This window comes from Microcaecilia unicolor, chromosome 11 (assembly GCF_901765095.1).
Source record: "Microcaecilia unicolor chromosome 11, aMicUni1.1, whole genome shotgun sequence".
Taxonomy (NCBI): domain Eukaryota; kingdom Metazoa; phylum Chordata; class Amphibia; order Gymnophiona; family Siphonopidae; genus Microcaecilia; species Microcaecilia unicolor.
In genome coordinates this window covers 116515335-116535572 of record NC_044041.1, presented here as the reverse complement: position 1 = coordinate 116535572, position 20238 = coordinate 116515335, and the positions used below count along the sequence as shown (strand labels likewise).

At 50.7% G+C, this 20238-nt stretch overlaps 1 protein-coding gene across 1 annotated transcript in view; it reads right to left on the bottom strand.

The window, feature by feature from the left end:
- Nucleotides 1–815: 815 nt before the first annotated feature.
- LOC115479628 (uncharacterized protein C11orf95-like) overlaps nt 816–20238 on the bottom strand; it is a 61262-nt gene continuing 41839 nt past the window's right edge. The window contains exon 7 of the mRNA XM_030217675.1: nt 816–1539. Coding sequence (XP_030073535.1) covers nt 983–1539 — 557 coding nt within the window. The 3' untranslated portion in view covers nt 816–982. The remainder of the gene's footprint in view (nt 1540–20238) is intronic.

Genomic DNA, 20238 nt, shown 5'->3' with positions numbered 1-20238 from the left:
TTCTTCAATCATATCTAAGGACAAGTGGCAGAGATTAAAAATCTTAACCATCACCACTTTACTTTTCAAAACTTCCTTCCTCACGTCCCACTTTGCCAGCCTCCCCCCCCCCCCCCCCACCTCCCCGGGCTCCTGTTCTATAGCAAATGCTCTTGTTTACATACTGTATAAAATTAAAGAGAAGCCACAGAGAGCAGCAACATTAGTGATGACATCACACAGCATAACGTTTTGCTTGGATTTACCATGGAAGGTTGCTTGTGATATCACAGCTAATGGCCACTCTCCTCTTGATAACTGGGGGGAAAAGTATCAGAAACACAGCCAATGATATAACAGATCTTTTAAAAAACTAAGAACGATGTTATCAACACAAGACAAAGTCATCTGAAAGACTTGTGAGGTGGACGCAATGTCTAAGTTCTTTTAAAAACTGAAACCATGATTTTATAACTTGGAGGGAACCAGGGCTAAAATCTGGATTAGAATAGCCAAATGTTCCACTGTCTCAGGCTGTATTTGTGTGGAGAGTCAGGTAGCAGCTTCTGTGGCTCCCAGTAATGAGAAAGGGAAATAGTAGTCCCAGTGTGCAGGCAGGTGTGGAGCAGGATATCCCCCTCCTCTGCTGAAATCAAGCATATAAATATACCCCTCTCAGTGCAGCCAGGGTTGCCCTCCTGCAACAGGACAGAAAGAAATCCAGGAATAAAGGGTAGAGTCCCTGGGACGACTACTCCCCCACCTCAAACTTCTAGCTAGAAGAGTAACAAATTTTGTAAAGCACAGCAGCACCCCCCCCCCCCCCCCACACACACTTGATTTTAGCAGGTTGTTAAAATACAGATGAATAAAGCGGCAAAAGTGGCCTAGTCTCTCTTTCACTGTGCCTCAGCACAAACTTTTCCTTTCAGTTTTAAAACTCTCCATTCTTATAAATAAGTCCTTTCTTGATTGAAAACAAAAAGCAAGATAAAATGGGTCCTTAGACCACGATCACATCTTCTGTATGCTGCCGTAGAGCTGACTGGGGTGGCTGTGCAGTGGTGACAGGCTCGTGGGCTCCTCCTCCCCTGCTTGAGGTCGCCCTCCCTGCACAGAGCAGGTAAGCATGGAGCCCTGGGTCCTCCGCCTGCCGAAAGCATTCCTCTGTGTGAATGTAGTGTAGTGCCATCTCACTATAGGCCTCCAGCACGCGTTGCTTCTCGGCTGCGCCAAACTCAATGGAGTGGGGGTGCACCTGTAGGATGTGCCTCTTGATGGTGCTTATCTTCAAGGTAGCCAGAGTGCCACCACACACCATGCAGATCAGCCCATGGCGACGACAGTCATAGTCCATCATATATTCCCCCCGCCAGCGTAGCTGATAGTTACGGCGCTGGCCCCGGTAAGGGGCTGGGGCAGAAGCAGCTGGAGTTTCAGGCTCCTGAGGGGCTGGTTGTTGAGGTTGAGGTGGTGGTGGTGGTGGTGGAGGCAGAGGTGGGGGGCTCTTCTGCTTCCTGGAATCTTCAGAGACTGGCTGCAGGGTGCCATGGGAATCGACTGGATGGAGTGAAAGAAAAGGATGGGGAGAGGTTAGTTAAGAGAGGAGGCTCCATATTACATGCTATGTGGATGCAATGCTCCAACTGTGTCTAAGACCTAAGGGTGAGTTGTTTTATCTGCCTATGCTTGAGATATAAATTACTCCACCCCACGCCCATTATTAGACTACTACAGCGAAGGCACCTAGGCAGGAAAGGGTCATAGGTTTACACATTGCAACCTATTTTATAAGGTTTGGTTAATACAAATCTACAAAATATAAAAGCTTTCAGAGATTTTTGGAACTGTTTGTAGTCCATCATATGTCTCAGCGGTGCAGGCAGAGTATTCCAAGAGTAAAAATGATGAGGCAAATAACCTCTTATACCTGATCTTTATGTTACTAGGGTACTGCAGCAAGAAGTATCATAATTTTTTGCTAAAATACTAACCAAACTCAACATATATTCAGGAGCTTGACCATGTAAAACCAGAAACACAGTAGTTAAAATTTTAAAAATCTTTTGGTAGCCAATGTAACCTTGCTAAGAGCGGCCATGCATTATAAAATCTTGATGCCTGGCAGATAAGACATGCAGCAGTGTTCTGTAGTGTTTGTGACCTTTTATTTATTTATTGGGATTTATTAACCACCTTTATGAAGAGATTCATCCAAGGTGGTGTGCAGCAGGTACAGTTTGACATAGAATTTACAATTTTGTTAACAGGATAACAACAGTAAAACAACCAAGAATAGACAAAAATACAAAAAATGAGGTAAACTTGAAAACAGTAAATTGAAACCTAATAATAGAACTACCATGAAACAGTATCAAAAATACGTTTAACAGCACTGGAATTCAAATACCAAAGATTTAATACAATGTTAGCATTATACTGATGAAACACCTAATAAGCATGGATTAGAACATTCAAGTAAAACAGATATGATGCTAATGATTTTCTTAAATACGGCTTACTATATAGCTGAGGGACCAAGAGGAGCAGATATATGATGGGAACAAGATGTGTGGTACAGAGTCGGAATAATTTGATGGTTAAACTCAAGGCTAGTTTTATAGAACAGCTTGCCTGAAAGCTCCCAAAGGAATAACTTTCTGTATATATATGCTAGTAGAAAATCAGAACCTATGTGTATATATTTTTTAAGTGCATAAATGCCAATTCTGCCCCTGCTCTGTTCATTCTCCAGAACACCTACACATATCTCTCTATATAAAACGCACCTCCAACGTTCTAATGAAGCCTCAAGCCGGAAACTTGAAGTGGCATAGATATCCGGTTTGCCCATAAGTGTCTGCCCCGCCCTCGCGTCAAACGTGATGACGTCGAGGGCAGAGCACTGACACTCAACGAATCAAGGAAGCCCATTGGTTAATCTCTGTTTCCACTCCACAACGCTGCCGTCATTCCCAAACACTCAAAACCAAACAAAATTGCCGCTGCACCCCGTCCCCCCGCCCACAGTCCCCCTCACCCACCCTCCCGCAGCCGCTCGCTCACCATTCCGCCGCACTCCCTCTCCTCTCCGACTCTGGCCATGCAGCAGGACGATTACTACACACGAGTGAAAGTGACCCAATCAACTACACTGTAAGCAAGGAAGCCCATTGGTTAATCTCTGTTTCCACTCCCCAACACAGCTGTCATTCCCATACACTCAAACCAAGCACACCTAGGAGCTGCTGATCCACATTGTCGGTTTTATTTTCTTCTTCCATCTGAAACACGTCTAAAGCTGTTTCTACTGGATAAACTGCGCCTTAAAAGGTAAAGGACAAAAGGGTTTTGGTTTCTTACTGCACACCTTTTTAATTTATTTGAAAGCTATCCATCTGTACATATGAATATCATGAAATCTAAATTAAATATCACTAAAACAGCTTTAAAAAATATTCTACCTGGTAGAAACAGCAATTTTAAACTCTGTATTGTCAGATCATTTGTCATCAATACAAACTTTATCCAGGTAAGTGCCCTTGGCTGCGTCAGCCCTGCCGTTGCCTGTCAATGTGTGTCAGAGTATGAGGGAGCTCCAGCTGCCTGTGGGTCACAACAGGACTTAGCTGCTGGACGCCAGAAGCAGTCTCTCCTTAGGTTGACAGCAAATAGCAACCCCCCCCCTCCCCAAGCACCTCGGAGGGAGGGAGGAAGGGAGGGGACAGGACCGTTGAACTGGGAGGGAGGGGGAGGGACCCTTGAACTGGTAGGGGGACCCTGGAACTGGGAGGGGGACTATGGAACTGGGAGAAGGGAGGGAAGGTGACCATGGAACTGGGAGGGTGGGGACCCTCAAACTATGAGGGAGGGTGGGGGGACCCTCAAACTGTAAGGGACCCTGGAACTCGGAGGGAGGGGGGATGACCCTGGAACTCGGAGGGATGGAGGAAGGGATGGAGGAGGGGACCCTGGAACTGGGAGAGAGGAGGGAGGGGCCCCTGGCACACACTCTGATTATCACACACACAGTCTCCCTCTCACGGACACACTCGCACCCAGTCTCACTCTCTCTCTGTTACACACACACACTTGCACATTCACTCTCTCTCACACACACTCTCTCAAACATACACACTCCGAGGAAAACCTTGCTAGCGCCCGTTTCATTTCTGTCAGAAACGGGCCTTTTTCACTAGTATTACATAAAAGCTAACACTGTTTCCCGAGTGTCTGATTCTATGCACCTATACCCGGGCCATTTTTATAAATACCTCCATGAATTGGTAAAATGCCGTTCCATGTGCTTGAGTCACTTATAAAAATTACCCCATATTATTAATTTGTCCAGTATAAAACCACCATACAATCTAAGCTAGTAGCTGCATCCACATTACAAAGAAATTAACACTGGTATCCTTCACAGATGGAAGGTGTTCTACAGATAAAAAAAATCATAAGATCTATCCAAAGTCTTGAATAAAGGCAGTAATATCCTTGCTTTCTAAATGTACTGGAAGGAACAAACGTCCCTGTGATGAGGGCTGGGATAATAAAAAACAAAAATGAAAGGAACTTGTAAAACTGTGTTTCTTCTTGAACAGAGGATCTTTGAGCCACACAAGTGGTGATGTGACAGAGCTAACTTGGCCAGGGCCAGTGAGAGGGGGGGGGGGGGGGGGCCCGGCACTGGGGTCAGGCCGCCGGCGCTGCAGTCCCCGGTCTCACCTGCCTGCCTTCTTGGCTCCGGGCCCCCTGCATTCAAAGCGGCAGTCGCAGATCTCCTCTCTTCTGGCCTTTCCTCCATGTGTCCCACCCTTGCGGAAACCGGAAGTTACATCAGACAAGGGCGGGACACAGGGAGGGAAGGCCAGAAGAGAGGAGATCTGCAACTGCCGCTTCGAATGCAGGGGTCCCGCAGCCAAGGAGGCAGGCAGGTGAGACCGGGGACTGCAGCAGACGGGGGAACGACAGAGGGGGGGAGCGGCGGGGGGAGCGATGGGGGGCGGCAGCGGTGAGGGGGCAGAGGCAGGGCGCCCTTGCCCCGGCCTAGTCTCTCGGCAGCCCTGAACTTGGCTGGATTCCTAGAACAGAAATCTCTAAAAGATATTACTGTGCACAGGCGGGTATTCCTGCCTACTGTGCCCCCTACTGTATGTACAGTACAGTACAGATTTCTCTTGTCAGATTACAAGTGAAAAATGTTTACTTACCTTGTTTTGTTTTTTTTTAATTTGACTTTGCTCAACTTTTTTTTTAAATGTTTGAAGCCTGGCTTCTTATCTGGCATTGCCCAAAATGTGATCGTTTATTACTGATTCACTAAGAGGGGAATAATCGAACGTCGCCGGCCAAATAGATCGCCGGTGATCTATGTTGGCGGCGGCGCTACAACTGGCCAGAACCGTATTATCGAAAGAAATGTCCGGCCATCTTTTTTTTCGATAATACGGTTTAGCCTGGCCAAAAGCATTGAATTTGGCCGGGGTTTGAGATGGCCGGTTTCGTTTTTTTAGCGATAATGGAAAGTTATGTTGGCCATCTCAAATCCGGCCAAATTCAAGGCATTTGCCCATGGGAGGAGCCAGCATTTTTAGTGCACTGGCCCCCCTGACATGGCAGGACACCAACCGGGCACCCTAGGGGTCACTGCGGTGGACTTCAGAAAAGCTCCCACGTCCATAGCTCCCTTACTTTGGGAAGTGAGGCCCCCCAAACCTCCACCAAAACCCACTATCCACAAATGTACTGCACCCACTAAAACTGCTCCAGGGACCTGCACACAGCCTCTAGGACTTATTGCTACTGTATAACTTTGGCACACCAGTTGACACATGAAGACTAATCTCTGCGAACAAGTCCTTTATTTGAATAAGCACGTTTACTCACAGTTAAGTGCAGATCAGAGGTTGTGCCCCACTGGCAAAGATTCCCCTGGTACTAAGATTAGCAGTAGGTCAGAGCTGGCACAATGGTGTACAATGCCCTCTTTCAGCACCAGTCAAGGTAAGAACTACATTCTTTAACGTGGGTAACACAGGAAAGGGATGTAAAACTATCTTACAAAAATGGCCACTACCTCATGGACTACCGGAAACAAAACAGGGCACACTCTGACCCACTTAGCAGGGGGGAAAAGCACCATGGGAGTAGAGCCCAGTACCCTATACCGACCACAATGCATTGCTGATGTGACTCTGCAGGGCACCTAACAGAAAAGGTGTCACACTCACCGGAGAGCCACATCACAACCATGGAAAGGCTGTCAGACGATAAAACACATTCTGCTGTCATGGAGGTGGGTACGGCATTTGAGGCTGGCATACAGGCTGGCAAAAAAAGTTTTTACTTCTATTTGGTTAGTATGGGAGGGGGTTGGTGACCACTGGGGGAGTATGGGGAGGTCATCCCCCATTCCCTCCAGTGGTCATCTGGTCATTTCGAGCCGCCTATCTGGTAGCCTCGCCCATGCCAGCCCATGTCCCGCCTTTGCTTCGCCGCCGACACGCCCCTTTGAACTTTGGCCGGCGAGGCGACGGGAAAGCGGCGATGCTGTCCAAATAGCGGCTTTCGATTATACCGATTTAGCCGCTTTTCCGAGATCGCCGGCCATCTCCCGATTTATGTTGGGAAATGGCCGGCGATCACTTTTGATTATAAGCTGCATAGTAACATAGTAGATGACGGCAGAAAAAGACCTGCACGGTCCATCCAGTCTGCCCAACAAGATAAACTCACATGTGCTACTTTTTGTGTATACCTTACCTTCATTTGTACCTGTCCTTTTCAGGGCACAGACCGTATAAGTCTGCCCAGCACTATCCCCGCCTCCCAACCACCAGTCCCGCCTCCCACCACCTGCTCTGGCACAGACCGTATAAGTCTGCTCAGCACCATCTCCACCTCCCGCCACCGGTTCTGCCACCCAATTGGCTAAGTTCCTTAGGATCCATTCCTTCTGAACAGGATTCCTTTATGTTTATCCCACGCATGTTTGAATTCCGTTACCATTTTCGTTTCCACCACCTCCCGCGGGAGGGCATTCCAAGCATCCACTACTCTCTCCGTGAAAAAATACTTCCTGACATTTTTCTTGAGTCTGCCCCCCTTCAATCTCATTTCATGTCCTCTTGTTCTACTGCCTTCGCATCTCCGGAAAAGGTTCGTTTGCAAATTAATACCTTTCAAATATTTGAACGTCTGTATCATATCACCCCTGTTTCTCCTTTCCTCCAGAGTATACATGTTCAGGTCCGCAAGTCTCTCCTCATACGTCTTGTAACGCAAATCCCATACCATTCTCGTAGCTTTTCTTTGCACCGCTTCAATTCTTTTTACATCCTTAACAAGATACGGCCTCCAAAACTGAACACAATACTCCAGGTGGGGCCTCACCAACGACTTATACAGGGGCATCAACACCCCCTTTCTTCTGCTGGTCACACCTCTCTCTATACAGCCTAACAACCTTCTAGCTACGGCCACCACCTTGTCACACTGTTTCGTCGCCTTCAAATCCTCAGATACTATCACCCCAAGATCCCTCTCCCCATCCGTAACTATCAGACTCTCCCCGCCTAACACATACGTCTCCCGTGGATTTCTACTCCCTAAGTGCATCACTTGAAAAGTGTATACATTGTATGAGGGCATCTCATCAGGTAAAGAACTGTCCAGCCTGTTCCAAGATGTCCCCTTGAGCCAAGAAGATCTGGGAGTTCAAGCTTTGAGATTTCTTGCAACTTAAAGACCATTCTCCTAAAACACCTAATAAATCCAGAACACTGAATTTGCACCAGAACACACTCTGTCCACCAGGAAAAGATAAAAAATTCTTACATCTGATAGGAAAAAGGACATACCAGAACTGCATGTTGAGTACAAAAATTGCTATTCACCAATTTCAAATAATGCAATACACGTATAATACCACAGAGAAGATAGAGATCATCTTCATCATTATCATCTAAGACCAACAATTCAACATTGCCATCCATCTTAAATGACTTTGAAGAATGCGCAGTCAATACAATAGAAGCAGTGCATGATGCATATGACACAGCAGAGAGGGAAGCAGTGATAGCCATATCTGCAAGGCACATGGCATGGTAATAAGCATCAGCTCTGGGGTGGGTGGGGTCATGTGATGCATCCTGCCTGAGCAGACACAGGAGAAAAAGGCTCCAGTGGTGACCTCAAAATATCAGCTTAATATTGCCTCCCCAAGACAGAAGCATTGGCCAGAAGTGCTGTATGAAGAAAGGGCACATGCAACAATAAACCATACAACAGATTTTGTAACTGGGAAGCTCGGTATGCCAACGAAAACTCAGAGACCAAATCGGGAAAAGACAAAGCTCAGTAGCTCCAAGATGGTGGATGACCCGGCAATGTTCACCATCCCAGCAGGAGAACGGGTCCAAGAGATCTCAAAGACAGTTTCAGTAGCACTGGAGAACAGATGAAACAAATTACAATCGGCTGTGGATGGTCTGAAAGAAAAATTTGACACTCTCAGTCAAAGGCTGATGGAGGTGGAACACCGTGTCTCCAAGCAAGAAGAAAGCAGCAAATGCATGAGACAGCAATCAGAGATGCTTCGCAAACAAACAACAAATTTACAAGACCAACTACATGAACAAGAAAAGAGAAGCCACCACAATCATTTGTGTATGGTGGGCCTATCAGACAGCGCTACCAGAGAAATTGGGCCTCTCCCCAGAAGAGGCACAATACAGCTGGAAAAGAACAACCGAACTGAACCAAAGGTGGCTGCAAATCGCAAACCAAGAACAGTGACAGCTCACTATCTGAACTGGAGAGAAAAAGAACAATTGTTCAGAACATACTAGAGAATGGGTCTTCTGGAATATGAGGGATCCAAAATCATACTTGTCAATGATTACTTAACACGTGGGCAGCACTGGGAGCTACAATACAAATTTGCTCTTCGACTCTACATTTCTCTCAGAAGAGCCTTTCACATGGGACTCTCGCTTTGGGGAGAGTGCCTCAAATGCGGGGATCCGGGGGCCACCCTCGGGCACATGTTTTGGTCCTGCAAGGGCATAGTCCGATTTTGGAAGGAGCTAGTACAATATGTTTCTGAGATGTGGAAGGCGGGCTGGAAGTATGACTCGGCGCTGCTCCTGGGCCATCCTGTTCTCATACACCATGTCCCATCAGGATTTACCGCTTTTGTACGCAAAGCTATTGTAGTGGCTAAACAAGCAATACTCTCAGAATGGCTTACATACAACTACCCTACAGTATCGCAGTGGCGTGTGCGTATGATAACATTACTGCGGGTAGAGAGGGTGGGAATTACAGATTTTAAAACGAAGACTGGAGTGCGTTTCCAACTCACTTGGACTCCCTTTTGGAATACTCTGACTCCAACTGCCAGGAGTAGACCTTTAAACTTCTAAATATTGCCCTGTACCCTGCGTTATTATATTCATTTGATGCCATAGCAAAGGAAAAAGGGGGTGGGGTGGGAGGGGAAGGGAAGGTTAAGTTCTATTTGTTGGGGTAGAAGTACTATGTGTTAGTTTAGCCACATGGGGGGAAAATATCAGAAGTTCATACATGATGATGTTAACTTTTCTTCTTAAGTTTTGAATAAAAATGATTGAAACATAAAAAAGGTTTGGACAGCTTCCTAAAGGAAAAGTCCATAGACCATTATTAAATGGACTTGGGGAAAATCCACTATTTCTGGGATAAGCAGTATAAAATGTTTTGTACTTTTTGGGATCTTGCCAGGTATTTGTGACCTGGATTGGCCACTGTTGGAAACAGGATGATGGGCTTGATGGACCTTTGGTCTTTCCCAGTATGGCAATACTTATGTACTTGAATACTGTATATGTAACCTGTGCAGAATCCCAACCAGCCAGTATTTCTCAGTCTCCAGCAGAGGATAGACGTGCAGCCTGACTGGTCTGGTAGGGCCCTGGAGTTTCTGGGGGTGCCTTTTTCTTTTTTCTTTGGTCAATTGTTGGAAAAAAAATCTCTTTATTTTCTTACTTACCTTGTACTTGGTTTCCAGCTTTGTACTTTGGGGTGTGAGTCTGGTGGGGCTCTGATTTCCCCAAGGGGTGTCACACCCAGGTGGCCGGGTCCCTCCCCAGTCCTCCTCTCCTGGGTGGCCAGCCTTATTCCTCAGTTGCAGTTCTCAAGCGGCAGCCTTGAGTGCCTTTCATTCAGCAGCAGCGACAGTCTCATAAAGTGGAAAAAAACAACCAAAACCTGCTACTAGCAAAGTGCTCCTTATCGGTGCTGTTTCCCATTTTGGGTTTTGGGCTGCCCAGGAGAGTCAGGACGTTTGTTCCCGGTGCTGGGGCTTTCTTTTTGGCTCCTCTTGTTCCGAGATCATGTCCGGTGCCGCGTTTGTTCTCGGCGGGGTTTAGAGGCGCCAGGATCTCAATGCCGGTTCTGTGCAGAGCCGAAGACTCTTTCCTTACTGCCCCCTCAGTTATCGGCGGAGGTTCCCGCAGCCGGTTTCTGTAGCGCGGAGACGGCCAAATAGATGGCGGGGACAGCGGCGGTTCTGTTTTCGACGGGAACCACTGCCATCTTGGATCCCTCCCGCACAGGGGATCAGTCTCCCTCGATGTTTGCTGCCCATTGCCGGGACAGGACGGCACAGGGGGCATGGCTTTTCCTCCAGACTTTATTTGGTCTTTATAATCAAGCCTGGAAGGCAGGCCCACCTCAGTCAGTTTTCGTCGGTGAGGTTGCGGGTCCAGTGGTCCCCAAGAGGTCCCGGTTACACTGGGCGGAGGGGATCGAGTCTGGTTCCCTCCTGGGATCTGAGGAGGAGTTTAATGACCTTGGGCAAGAGGATGTTTTAGCCTCAGGTCAGGAAAAAGAGAGTCCCTTACCGGGGAAGGACCCCTCAGTGGTTAGAATTTTTCATAGGGACGAATTGTCCGAACTCATCGATCAGGTGACCACAACTCTTAAATTTGAGCCAGCTGACCTTCCTGCGGGTGAGACGAAGCAGGTGGATCCCTTGGTTAAAGGGATTCGTCGGTCGGCCTAGTCCTTTCCTATGAACAAAGACCTGAGGGACATGGAATCTCAGGAGTGGGCTTCACCAGATACGCCCTGCAAAAGTGTCTCAGGCCATGTCTCATCTTTATCCTCTCCCGCAGGACAGGGACTCTCTGAAGCTTCCTACGGTTGATGCGGTTGTGACTGCGGTCACTAAGGCCATGGCTATTCTGGTGGATGGGGCGAGGCGCTGCGTGACCCCCAGGATAGGAAGTTAGAGTCTTTTCTGAAGCACAGTTTTGATTTGTGAGCTCTTGCGCTGCAAGCATCGGTCTGCGGAGGTTTGGTTGCTTGGGCTTCTTTTCGCTGGGCTGAGAAATTCTTGGATGATCCGAGTATGGATAGGTCCACTTCGGTTCAGGATTTGGCCAAGTTAGAAATGGGGTCCTCTTTCTTACCTGATGCCCTCTACGATTTGTTGTGAGCATCAGCTAAGAACATGGTCCTGACGGTTGAAGCCCGTCGAGCGCTTTGGTTAAGGGGTTGGGCCGCAGACGTGGCTTCTAAATCTAAGTTATGCTTGCTTCCCTTTAAAGGTTCCATGCTCTTTGGTGAGGATTTAGATAAGTTCGTCCGCGGTCTTGGGGATGCTAAGGTGCCGTGCTTGCCAGAACTTCGTTCCAAGTCCAGTAGCCAGGGTGGTGATCATTTTCGGGAAACTTGGCAGTATAGACCAGGCAGGTCAAGTGGAGCGTCCAGAGGTCGTTTTTTTCAATGGACTCAGTCCTTTCGTGGGGTGCGCTGTGGGGGACTTGACTCTGTCTGGGGGTGTCGACCCTGCATGGTCTTCTCAATGAAGGTGCGGGGGTCCAGCCTCTGGTGTGAGTGGGTGCTCGGCTGAGTCAGTTCTTCCAGAGGTGGACCCAGATCATGTCAAACCAGTGGGTCCTAGAAGTCATACACGACGGTTACGCGCTAGAGTTCGACAGGTCTCCTCCCAAATTCTTTCTGGAGTCGCACTGTCGCTCTCAATGCAAGGTATGAGCGGTTCAAGACTTGGGCACAGTAGTGCCCGTCCTTCTGAGGGGATGGGCTGCTATTCTATTTATTTTGTGGTCCCAAGAAGGAGGCTTCCTTACAGCCCATCTTGGACCTCAAAAGGGTCAACGGGGCTCTGAAGGTTCCCTCTTCGCATGGAAACGTTGCGGTTATTGTGGCGGTTCGGAAAGGAGAGTTCCTCAGTTCTCTGGATTTGACAGAGGCTTATCTGCACATTCCCATCCGCGCGGCTCATCAGCAGTTTCTCCGATTTGCTGCTTTAGGGAAGCATTTTCAATTTTGTTCTCTACCGTTCGGCCTGGCAACAGCGTCTCGGACCTTTTCCAGAGTGATGGTGGTCGTTGCGGCGGCGCTGAGGAAGCAGGGAGTTTTAGCCCATCCCTACCTAGACGATTGGTTGATTCGGGCCAAGTCAAGGTTGGAGAGCGAAGCAACAACGGTACGTGTAGTGAGCTTCTTGCAGTCTCTGGGCTGGGTGGTGAATCTAGCCAAACATCATCTGGTCCCGTCTCAGTCTGGAGTATCTGGGAGTGCGTTTCGACACATGTTTAGGGCGAGTTTTTCTGACCCTGACCCGGATTGCCAAGCTGCAGATGAAGGTTCAGCATCTGTGTGCAGAGCAGGCTCGTATGGTGCATTCCTACCTCCAGATACTGGGACTGATGGCAGCATCAATAGAGGTAGTTCCTTGGGCAAGGGCTCACATGCGACAGTTGCAGTTTGCTCTTCTGGATCGTAGATCCATTTCCTGGTCGGTGACTCCTAATGTGCAACCTTGCAATATCTAATATAATAAAACGCACCCTCAACGTTCTGAGGACAACGTTCTATGAAGCCTTGAAGCCTGAAGCCTTGAAGCCTGAAGCCTTGAAGCCTGAAGCCTTGAAGCCATCTGACGTCACTCCCAGGCTGAGGCTGAAGGGTTCGTGGATTCGTGGTGTGAAGCCTTCAAGCCAGCCAGCCGTCTCTGCCCCGTCCTCGCGACAAAACAAACAAATCTGGAAGCGAAACGTCAGGGAAGGAGGCGGCGCTCCCGACGTCTAGCCTTCCCTTCGCTGTGTTCCGCCTTCAAAACAAGGCGGAACACAGCGAAGGGAAAGCTAGACGTCGGGAGCGCCGCCTCCTTCCCTGACGCTTCGCTGCACGAACTGCCACGGAGGTAAAGTTAAAAAGAATTAAAAAAAAAAAAAAAGGGATGCATGGATGCGAAGGGGTGGGGGGGCATGGATGCGAAGGGGGGGGGGGGGGGGAAGAGGGCGGGCCAGGCTTGGACATGGGAGAGAGCGTAGCATGGATGCGAGGGGGGGGGGTCATGGAAGGGCGAGAGGGGACTTGCTGGAAAAGGATGAATGGAGGCGGCAGGGGACAGAGGAGCATGGATGGGTATGGATTAGGAGGGCAGGGCACAGGGAGAGAGGGGAATTACTGGAAATGGATGAATGGAGGGGGCAGGGGACAGAGGAGCATGGATGGGCATGGATTGGGAGGGCAGGACTCAGGGAGAGAGGGAAATTGCTGGATAGGGAAAAATGGAGGGGCCAGGTGACAGATGAGCATGGATGGGCATGGATTGGAAGGGCAGGACTCAAGGAGAGGGGAATTGCTGGATAGGGATGAATGGAGGGGACAGATGGGCATGGATGGATATGGATTACAGAGCAGGCCTCAGGCAGAGAGGGGAAATGCTGGATAGGGAAAAATGGAGGGGCCAGGTGACAGAGGAGCATGGATGGGCATGGATTGGAAGGGCAGGACTCAGGGAGAGGGGAATTGCTGGATAGGGATGAATGGAGGGGACAGATGGGCATGGATGGATATGGATTGCAGAGCAGGCCTCAGGCAGAGAGGGGAAATGCTGGATAGGGAAAAATGGAGGGGCCAGGTGACAGATGAGCATGGATGGGCATGGATTGGAAGGGCAGGACTCAGGGAGAGGGGAATTGCTGGATAGGGATGAATGGAGGGGACAGATGGGCATGGATGGATATGGATTGCAGAGCAGGCCTCAGGCAGAGAGGGGAAATGCTGGATAGGGAAAAATGGAGGGGCCAGTTGACAGAGGAGCATGGATGGGCATGGATTGGAAGGGCAGGACTCAGGGAGAGGGGAATTGCTGGATAGGGATGAATGGAGGGGACAGATGGGCATGAATGGATATGGATTGCAGAGCAGGCCTCAGGCAGAGAGGGGAAATGCTGGATAGGGAAAAATGGAGGGGCCAGGTGACAGAGGAGCATGGATGGGCATGGATTGGAAGGGCAGGACTCAGGGAGAGGGGAATTGCTGCATAGGGATGAATGGAGGGGACAGATGGGCATGGATGGATATGGATTGCAGGGCAGGCCTCAGGCAGAGAGGGGAAATGCTGGATAGGGATGAATGGAGGGGGCAGGTGACAGACAAACATGGATGGCCATGGATTGGGAGGGCAGGGCTCAGGGACAGAGGGGAATTGCTGGAAAAGGATGAATGGAGGGGGCAGGGGACAGATGGCCATGGATTGGGAGGGCACGGCTCACACTCTCTCTCTCATATACAATGTCTTTCTGACTCTCACTCTCACACACTCTGTCTCACACTGTATCACATTCACACTTGCACACACTCTCATTCTCACACACTCGCTTGGTCTCATACACTCACTCAAACAGAGAATCTGTGTCTCACACACACTCTCTCTCTCGCCCACACACACACACTCTCACTCACACTGTGTCTCACATACACACTTGCACACACTCTCATTCTCACACACACACACTCTCTCACAAACACACTCACACCCAGACTCACGCTCTCTCTCACACAATCACACTTTCACTCTGACTCTCAAACAGTCACTCTCACATACACTCTCCCAAACATACACACTCCGAGGAAAACCTTGCTACCGCCCGTTTCATTTGTGTCAGAAACGGGCCTTTTTTACTAGTGTAGCTATAATTTGGGTTCCTCTTTCCCACATGCACCACTTTGCACTTGCTCACATTAAGGTAAAATTATGTATAATCATACCTGATAATTTTCTTTCCATTAATCATAGCTGATCAATCCATAGACTGGTGGGTTGTGTCCATCTACCAGCAGGTGGAGATAGAGAGCAAACTTTTGCCTCCCTATATGTGGTCATGTGCTGCCGGAAACTCCTCAGTATGTCGATATCAAAGCTCCATCCGCAGGACTCAGCACTTAGAGAATTACACCCACGAAGGGACACTCTGCCCAGCTCACCACCGCCGAAACGGGGGAGGGGAATTAACCCAGCTCATCCCCACACAAGTGGGGGAGGGGAATCCGTCCAGCTCATCCCCGCGGAGCGGGGGAGGGACACCACACCCGCCGATGCGGGGGGATCTGGCTTATCCTGCAACCGCAACCGCGGGAGGAGCTGACTGACCCTAACACCGCCGAAGCGGGAGGGGTACAAAGCTGCCCTACAGCCGCACGAAGCGGGAGGGAGTGCCGGCAGAATTTATGTCTCAATCCAGCCCCGTAAAACGGAGGGGAGAGGAATGCAGCAGCTCACTGTAACACAAACTCATCTCAACTCTTGAAGAATCCAAGTGAAAGAAGAACTTGAACACGAAGTCCTCCTGAAGTAACTGAAGGCTAAACTTGAACCTAAAATTCAACCAGAATATAAACAGTACAGATATCTGGGAGGGGCTATGGATTGATCAGCTATGATTAATGGAAAGAAAATTATCAGGTATGATTATACATAATTTTACCTTCCATATCATCAAGCTGATCAATCCATAGACTGGTGGGATGTACCGAAGCAGTACTCACCCAGGGCGGGACATAGAAATCCCTGACCTCAACACTGAAGCTCCAAACCGGGCCTCCGCCCGTGCAGCCACGGTAATGCTTGGAGAATGTATGAGCCGAAGCCCACGTTGCCGCCTTGCATATCTCTTCCAAGGAGACGGATCCGGCCTCTGCCATCGAGGCCGCCTGAGCTCTCGTGGAGTGAGCCTTCAGCTGGATAGGCGGCACCTTCCCCGCGGCCACATAAGCCGCTGCAATGGCTTCCTTGACCCATCTTGCCACTGTAGGCTTAGCAGCCTGCAGACCCTTACGAGGACCTGCAAACAGGACAAACAGATGATCCGATTTCCGGAAATCATTGGTCCCTTCCAAGTATCTGATGATGACTCGTCTCACATCCAGATATTCAAGAGCGGAGTACTCCTCTGGGTAGTCCTCCCTACGAAAGGAAGGGAGACAGAGCTGCTGATTCACATGGAAGCGAGAACCAATCTTGGGCAGGAAGGCAGGCACTGTGCGAATAGTCACTCCTGCCTCAGTGAACTGCAGAAAAGGCTCTCGACATAAGAGCGCCTGGAGCTCGGAAACTCTTCTGGCTGAAGTGATAGCCACCAAAAAGACTGCTTTCAACGTCAGGTCTTTCAGAGATGCCCTCGACAAGGGTTCCAAAGGCGGCTTCTGCAATGCTCTTAGCACCAGGTTGAGATTCCACGCAGGCACCACTGAGTGCAGAGGAGGGCGCAGGTGATTAACTCCCTTGAGAAAGCGCACCACATCTGGCTGCGAAGCCAGGGAAGCACCCTTCAGGCGGCCCCTGAAGCAAGCCAGAGCCGCTACCTGGACTTTAAGGGAACTGAGCGACAGGCCTTTCTCCAGACCTTCTTGCAGGAACGCCAACACTGAAGAAATTGGAGCAGTGAAGGGAGAAAGTGAGCCTGCTTCACACCATGCTGCAAAGATACGCCAAACCCTGGCGTAAGCAGTAGAAGTAGAGCGCTTCCTCGCTCTCAGCATAGTGGCGATGACCTTGTCTGAGAAGCCCTTCTTCCTCAGACGCTGCCGCTCAATAGCCAGGCCGTAAGACCAAAGGGAGAGGGATACTCCATCACCACGGGACCCTGATGTAACAGGCCCTGCTCCACTGACAGCCGCAGAGGATCGTCGACTGAGAGCCTGAACAAGTCCGCATACCAGGGACGTCTGGGCCAATCCGGACCCACCAGGATTACCCTGCCGGGATGCTTTGCCACCCGGTCTAGCACCCTGCCCAACATGGGCCAGGGCGGGAACACATAGAGGAGCTCTTGTGTCGGCCACTGTTGGAGAAGAGCATCTACTCCCAGGGATCGAGGGTCCCGTCTTCTGCTGAAAAAGCGCGGCACTTGGCCATTGGCCGATGACGCCATCAGATCTAGGCTCGGCTGGCCCCAGCGCTTCGTGATGTCCAAGAACGCCTGAGCAGATAGTTGCCACTCTCCGGGCTCCAAGGTATGGCGACTGAGAAAGTCCGCCTTGACATTCATGACTCCGGCAATGTGGGCCGCTGAAAGCTGCTCCAGGTTCGCTTCCGCCCACTGGCAAAGACTCATAGCCTCCTGGCTAGAGGGGCGCTCTTGGTACCTCCCTGGCGGTTGATATAGGCCACAGCCGTGGCATTGTCCGACAGGACCCGTACAGGCTTCAACACCAGTACCGGGATGAACTCCAATAACACCAACCGAATGGCTCTGAGTTCCAGGAGGTTAATAGATACTTGCCTCTGCAGGAGACTAGAGCCCCTGCGCTGTCCTTCCCAAGCAGTGGGCTCCCCAGCCCATCAAAGAGGCGTCTGTCGTGACGACAATCCACTCCGGGGTCACCAGAGGCAATCCTGCAGACAACTTGTCTGTCTGCGTCCACCAGCTCAGCGCCTTGCGCACTGCTGGGTCCACGGGAAGGCGCACAGCATAATCCTCCGACATCGGAGTCCAGCGCAGCAGCAGAGATAGCTGTAGTGGTCTCATATGAGCCCTGGCCCAGGGCACTACTTCCATCGTGGCCGTCATAGAGTCCAACAGCTGCACGTAGTCCCAAGCCCGAATAGGAGAGGCTACTAGGAACTAGTCCACCTGAGCCTGAAGCTTGACAATCCGATTGTCTGGCAGGAACACTCTGCCCACTTGGGTGTCGAATCGAACTCCCAGATACACCAGGGACTGAGTCGGGCGCAGCTGGCTCTTCTTCCAGTTGATGATCCATCCCAGGGAGCTCAAAAGAGCAACTACCCGGTCCATAGCTTTGCCGCACTCTGCATAAGAGGGGGCTCGGATCAACCAGTCGTCCAGATAAGGATGGACTTGTACTCCTTCCTTTAGCAGGAAGGCCGCTATGACCCCCATTACTTTGGAAAAGGTCCGCGGAGCAGTAGCCAACCCGAAAGGGAGGGCTCTGAACTGGAAGTGTCGTCTCAGGACTGTAAAACGCAGAAAGCGTTGGAGAGGAGGCCAGATGGGAATATGCAGGTACGCTTCCTTGATGTCCAAGGAAGCCAAGAACTCTCCTGCCTTCACTGCCGCTATAACAGAGCGGAGAGTCTCCATGCGAAAGTGCCTCACTTTCCAGGCCCGATTGACCCCTTTGAGGTCGAGGATAGGCCGGACAGAACCTCCTTTCTTTGGAACCACAAAGTAAATGGAGTAACGTCCCTTGCCAATCTGATTTTTTGGCACCGGAACGACCGCACCCAGGCGGATCAGGTTGTCCAAGGTCTGCTGCACTACCACAGCTTGACCGGAGACTTGCAGGGAGAGAGTACAAACCCGTCTCTTAAGGGTTGGCAGAACTCTAGCTTGTAGCCGTCTCTGATGACTTCCAGCACCCACGCGTCTGAAGTTATAGTGGTCCACTCGCCCAGAAACGAGGACAGCCGTCCTCCAATCTGCACTGGGGCGTGGACCAAGGCCCCGTCATTGGGTACGAGACCCTGGGGGAGGACCGGAGGGAGCACCTCCGGGACGGCGGTCTCTGCGAAAGGAATGCTGCTTGGGGGAGAAATTCCTCTTGAAGGAAGAGGGGGCAGAGGAACCCGACTTGCCCGGGCGGTACCGATGGGCTTCCTGCAACCGTCCTCTGGAGGTATCGGGACGAGTACTAACCCGAGCCCTGACCTCTGGTAATTTCTTGCCCTTAGACGTGCCGAGATCGGTCACGATTTTGTCCAGCTCGACCCCAAAGAGCAGCTTGCCTTTAAAAGGCAATCTAGCCAGGCGGGATTTAGAGGCGTGGTCAGCAGACCAATGTTTCAGCCAAAGCCACCGCCGCGCAGAGACTGTCTGAGCCATGCCTTTAGCTGAGGCTCTCCAGACAACATACAGCAAGTCTGCCAAATAGGCTAAGCCCGATTCCAGGGCCGGCCAATCAGCCCTCAAGGAATGATCCGAGGGGGAAGCCCGCTGCACCATAGTCCGACACGCCCTGGCCACATAGGAGCCGCAAACTGAGGCCTGCAAACTTAAAGCAGCTGCCTCAAAGGACGACCTTAAGGCCGCCTCCAATCTTCTGTCTTGGGCGTCCTTTAGGGCCGTGCCACCTTCCACCGGCAACGCCGTTTTCTTAGTCACCGCAGTGATTAAAGAATCCACGGTAGGCCACAGATAGGCCTCACGTTCACTCACAGCCAAAGGATAGAGGCGGGACATAGCCCTAGCCACTTTAAGGCTCGTTTCCGGGACATCCCATTGAGCCGCAATTAAGGTGTGCATGGCATCATGCACGTGGAAGGTTCTAGGCGGGCGCTTCGTCCCCAGCATAATGGCAGAGCCAACAGGGGCTGAGGGAGAGACGTCCTCCGGAGAGGAAATCTTCAAAGTGTCCATGGCCTGTAACAACAGGTTGGGCAAATCCTCTGGGCTAAAAAGCCGCGCTGCAGAGGGGTCATCCGCTCCATCCGAGCGGGGATCTATCTCCTCCAAGGAATCCGCAAAGGATCGTTGGGAGACCTCAGACACGCTGCCCTCATCTACATCGGAGGAGACAAAAGTCCTCCAAGGCCTGGAAATCAACCCGAGGGCGTTTACCTCTGGGAACCTCAACCTCTTTATCCGAAGAGGGAGCAGGGGCAGCGTTTTGCATGAGGAAAGCCTGATGCAGCAGCAAAACAAACTCGGGGGAGAAACCCCCCAGACTGTGCACTTCCGCAGCCTGGGCAACAGCCCTAGACGCACTCTCAACCGGCACTCGCAATAGCGGGGGAGAGACATGCTGCGCATCCAAAATGGCGTCCGGCGCGAAACTCCGTGAAGGAGCCGCGCGGGAAGAACGGCGCTTAACTTTAGCCGCTTTTGTGCCGTGGCCCAAATTAAGGGCGTTCATGGCATTAATGTCTCCAACCTCAAGGGCGGCCCCGAAGAAGCCGTCCGAGCCGCGTGGCCGGCCAAGATGGCGGAGGCGAGG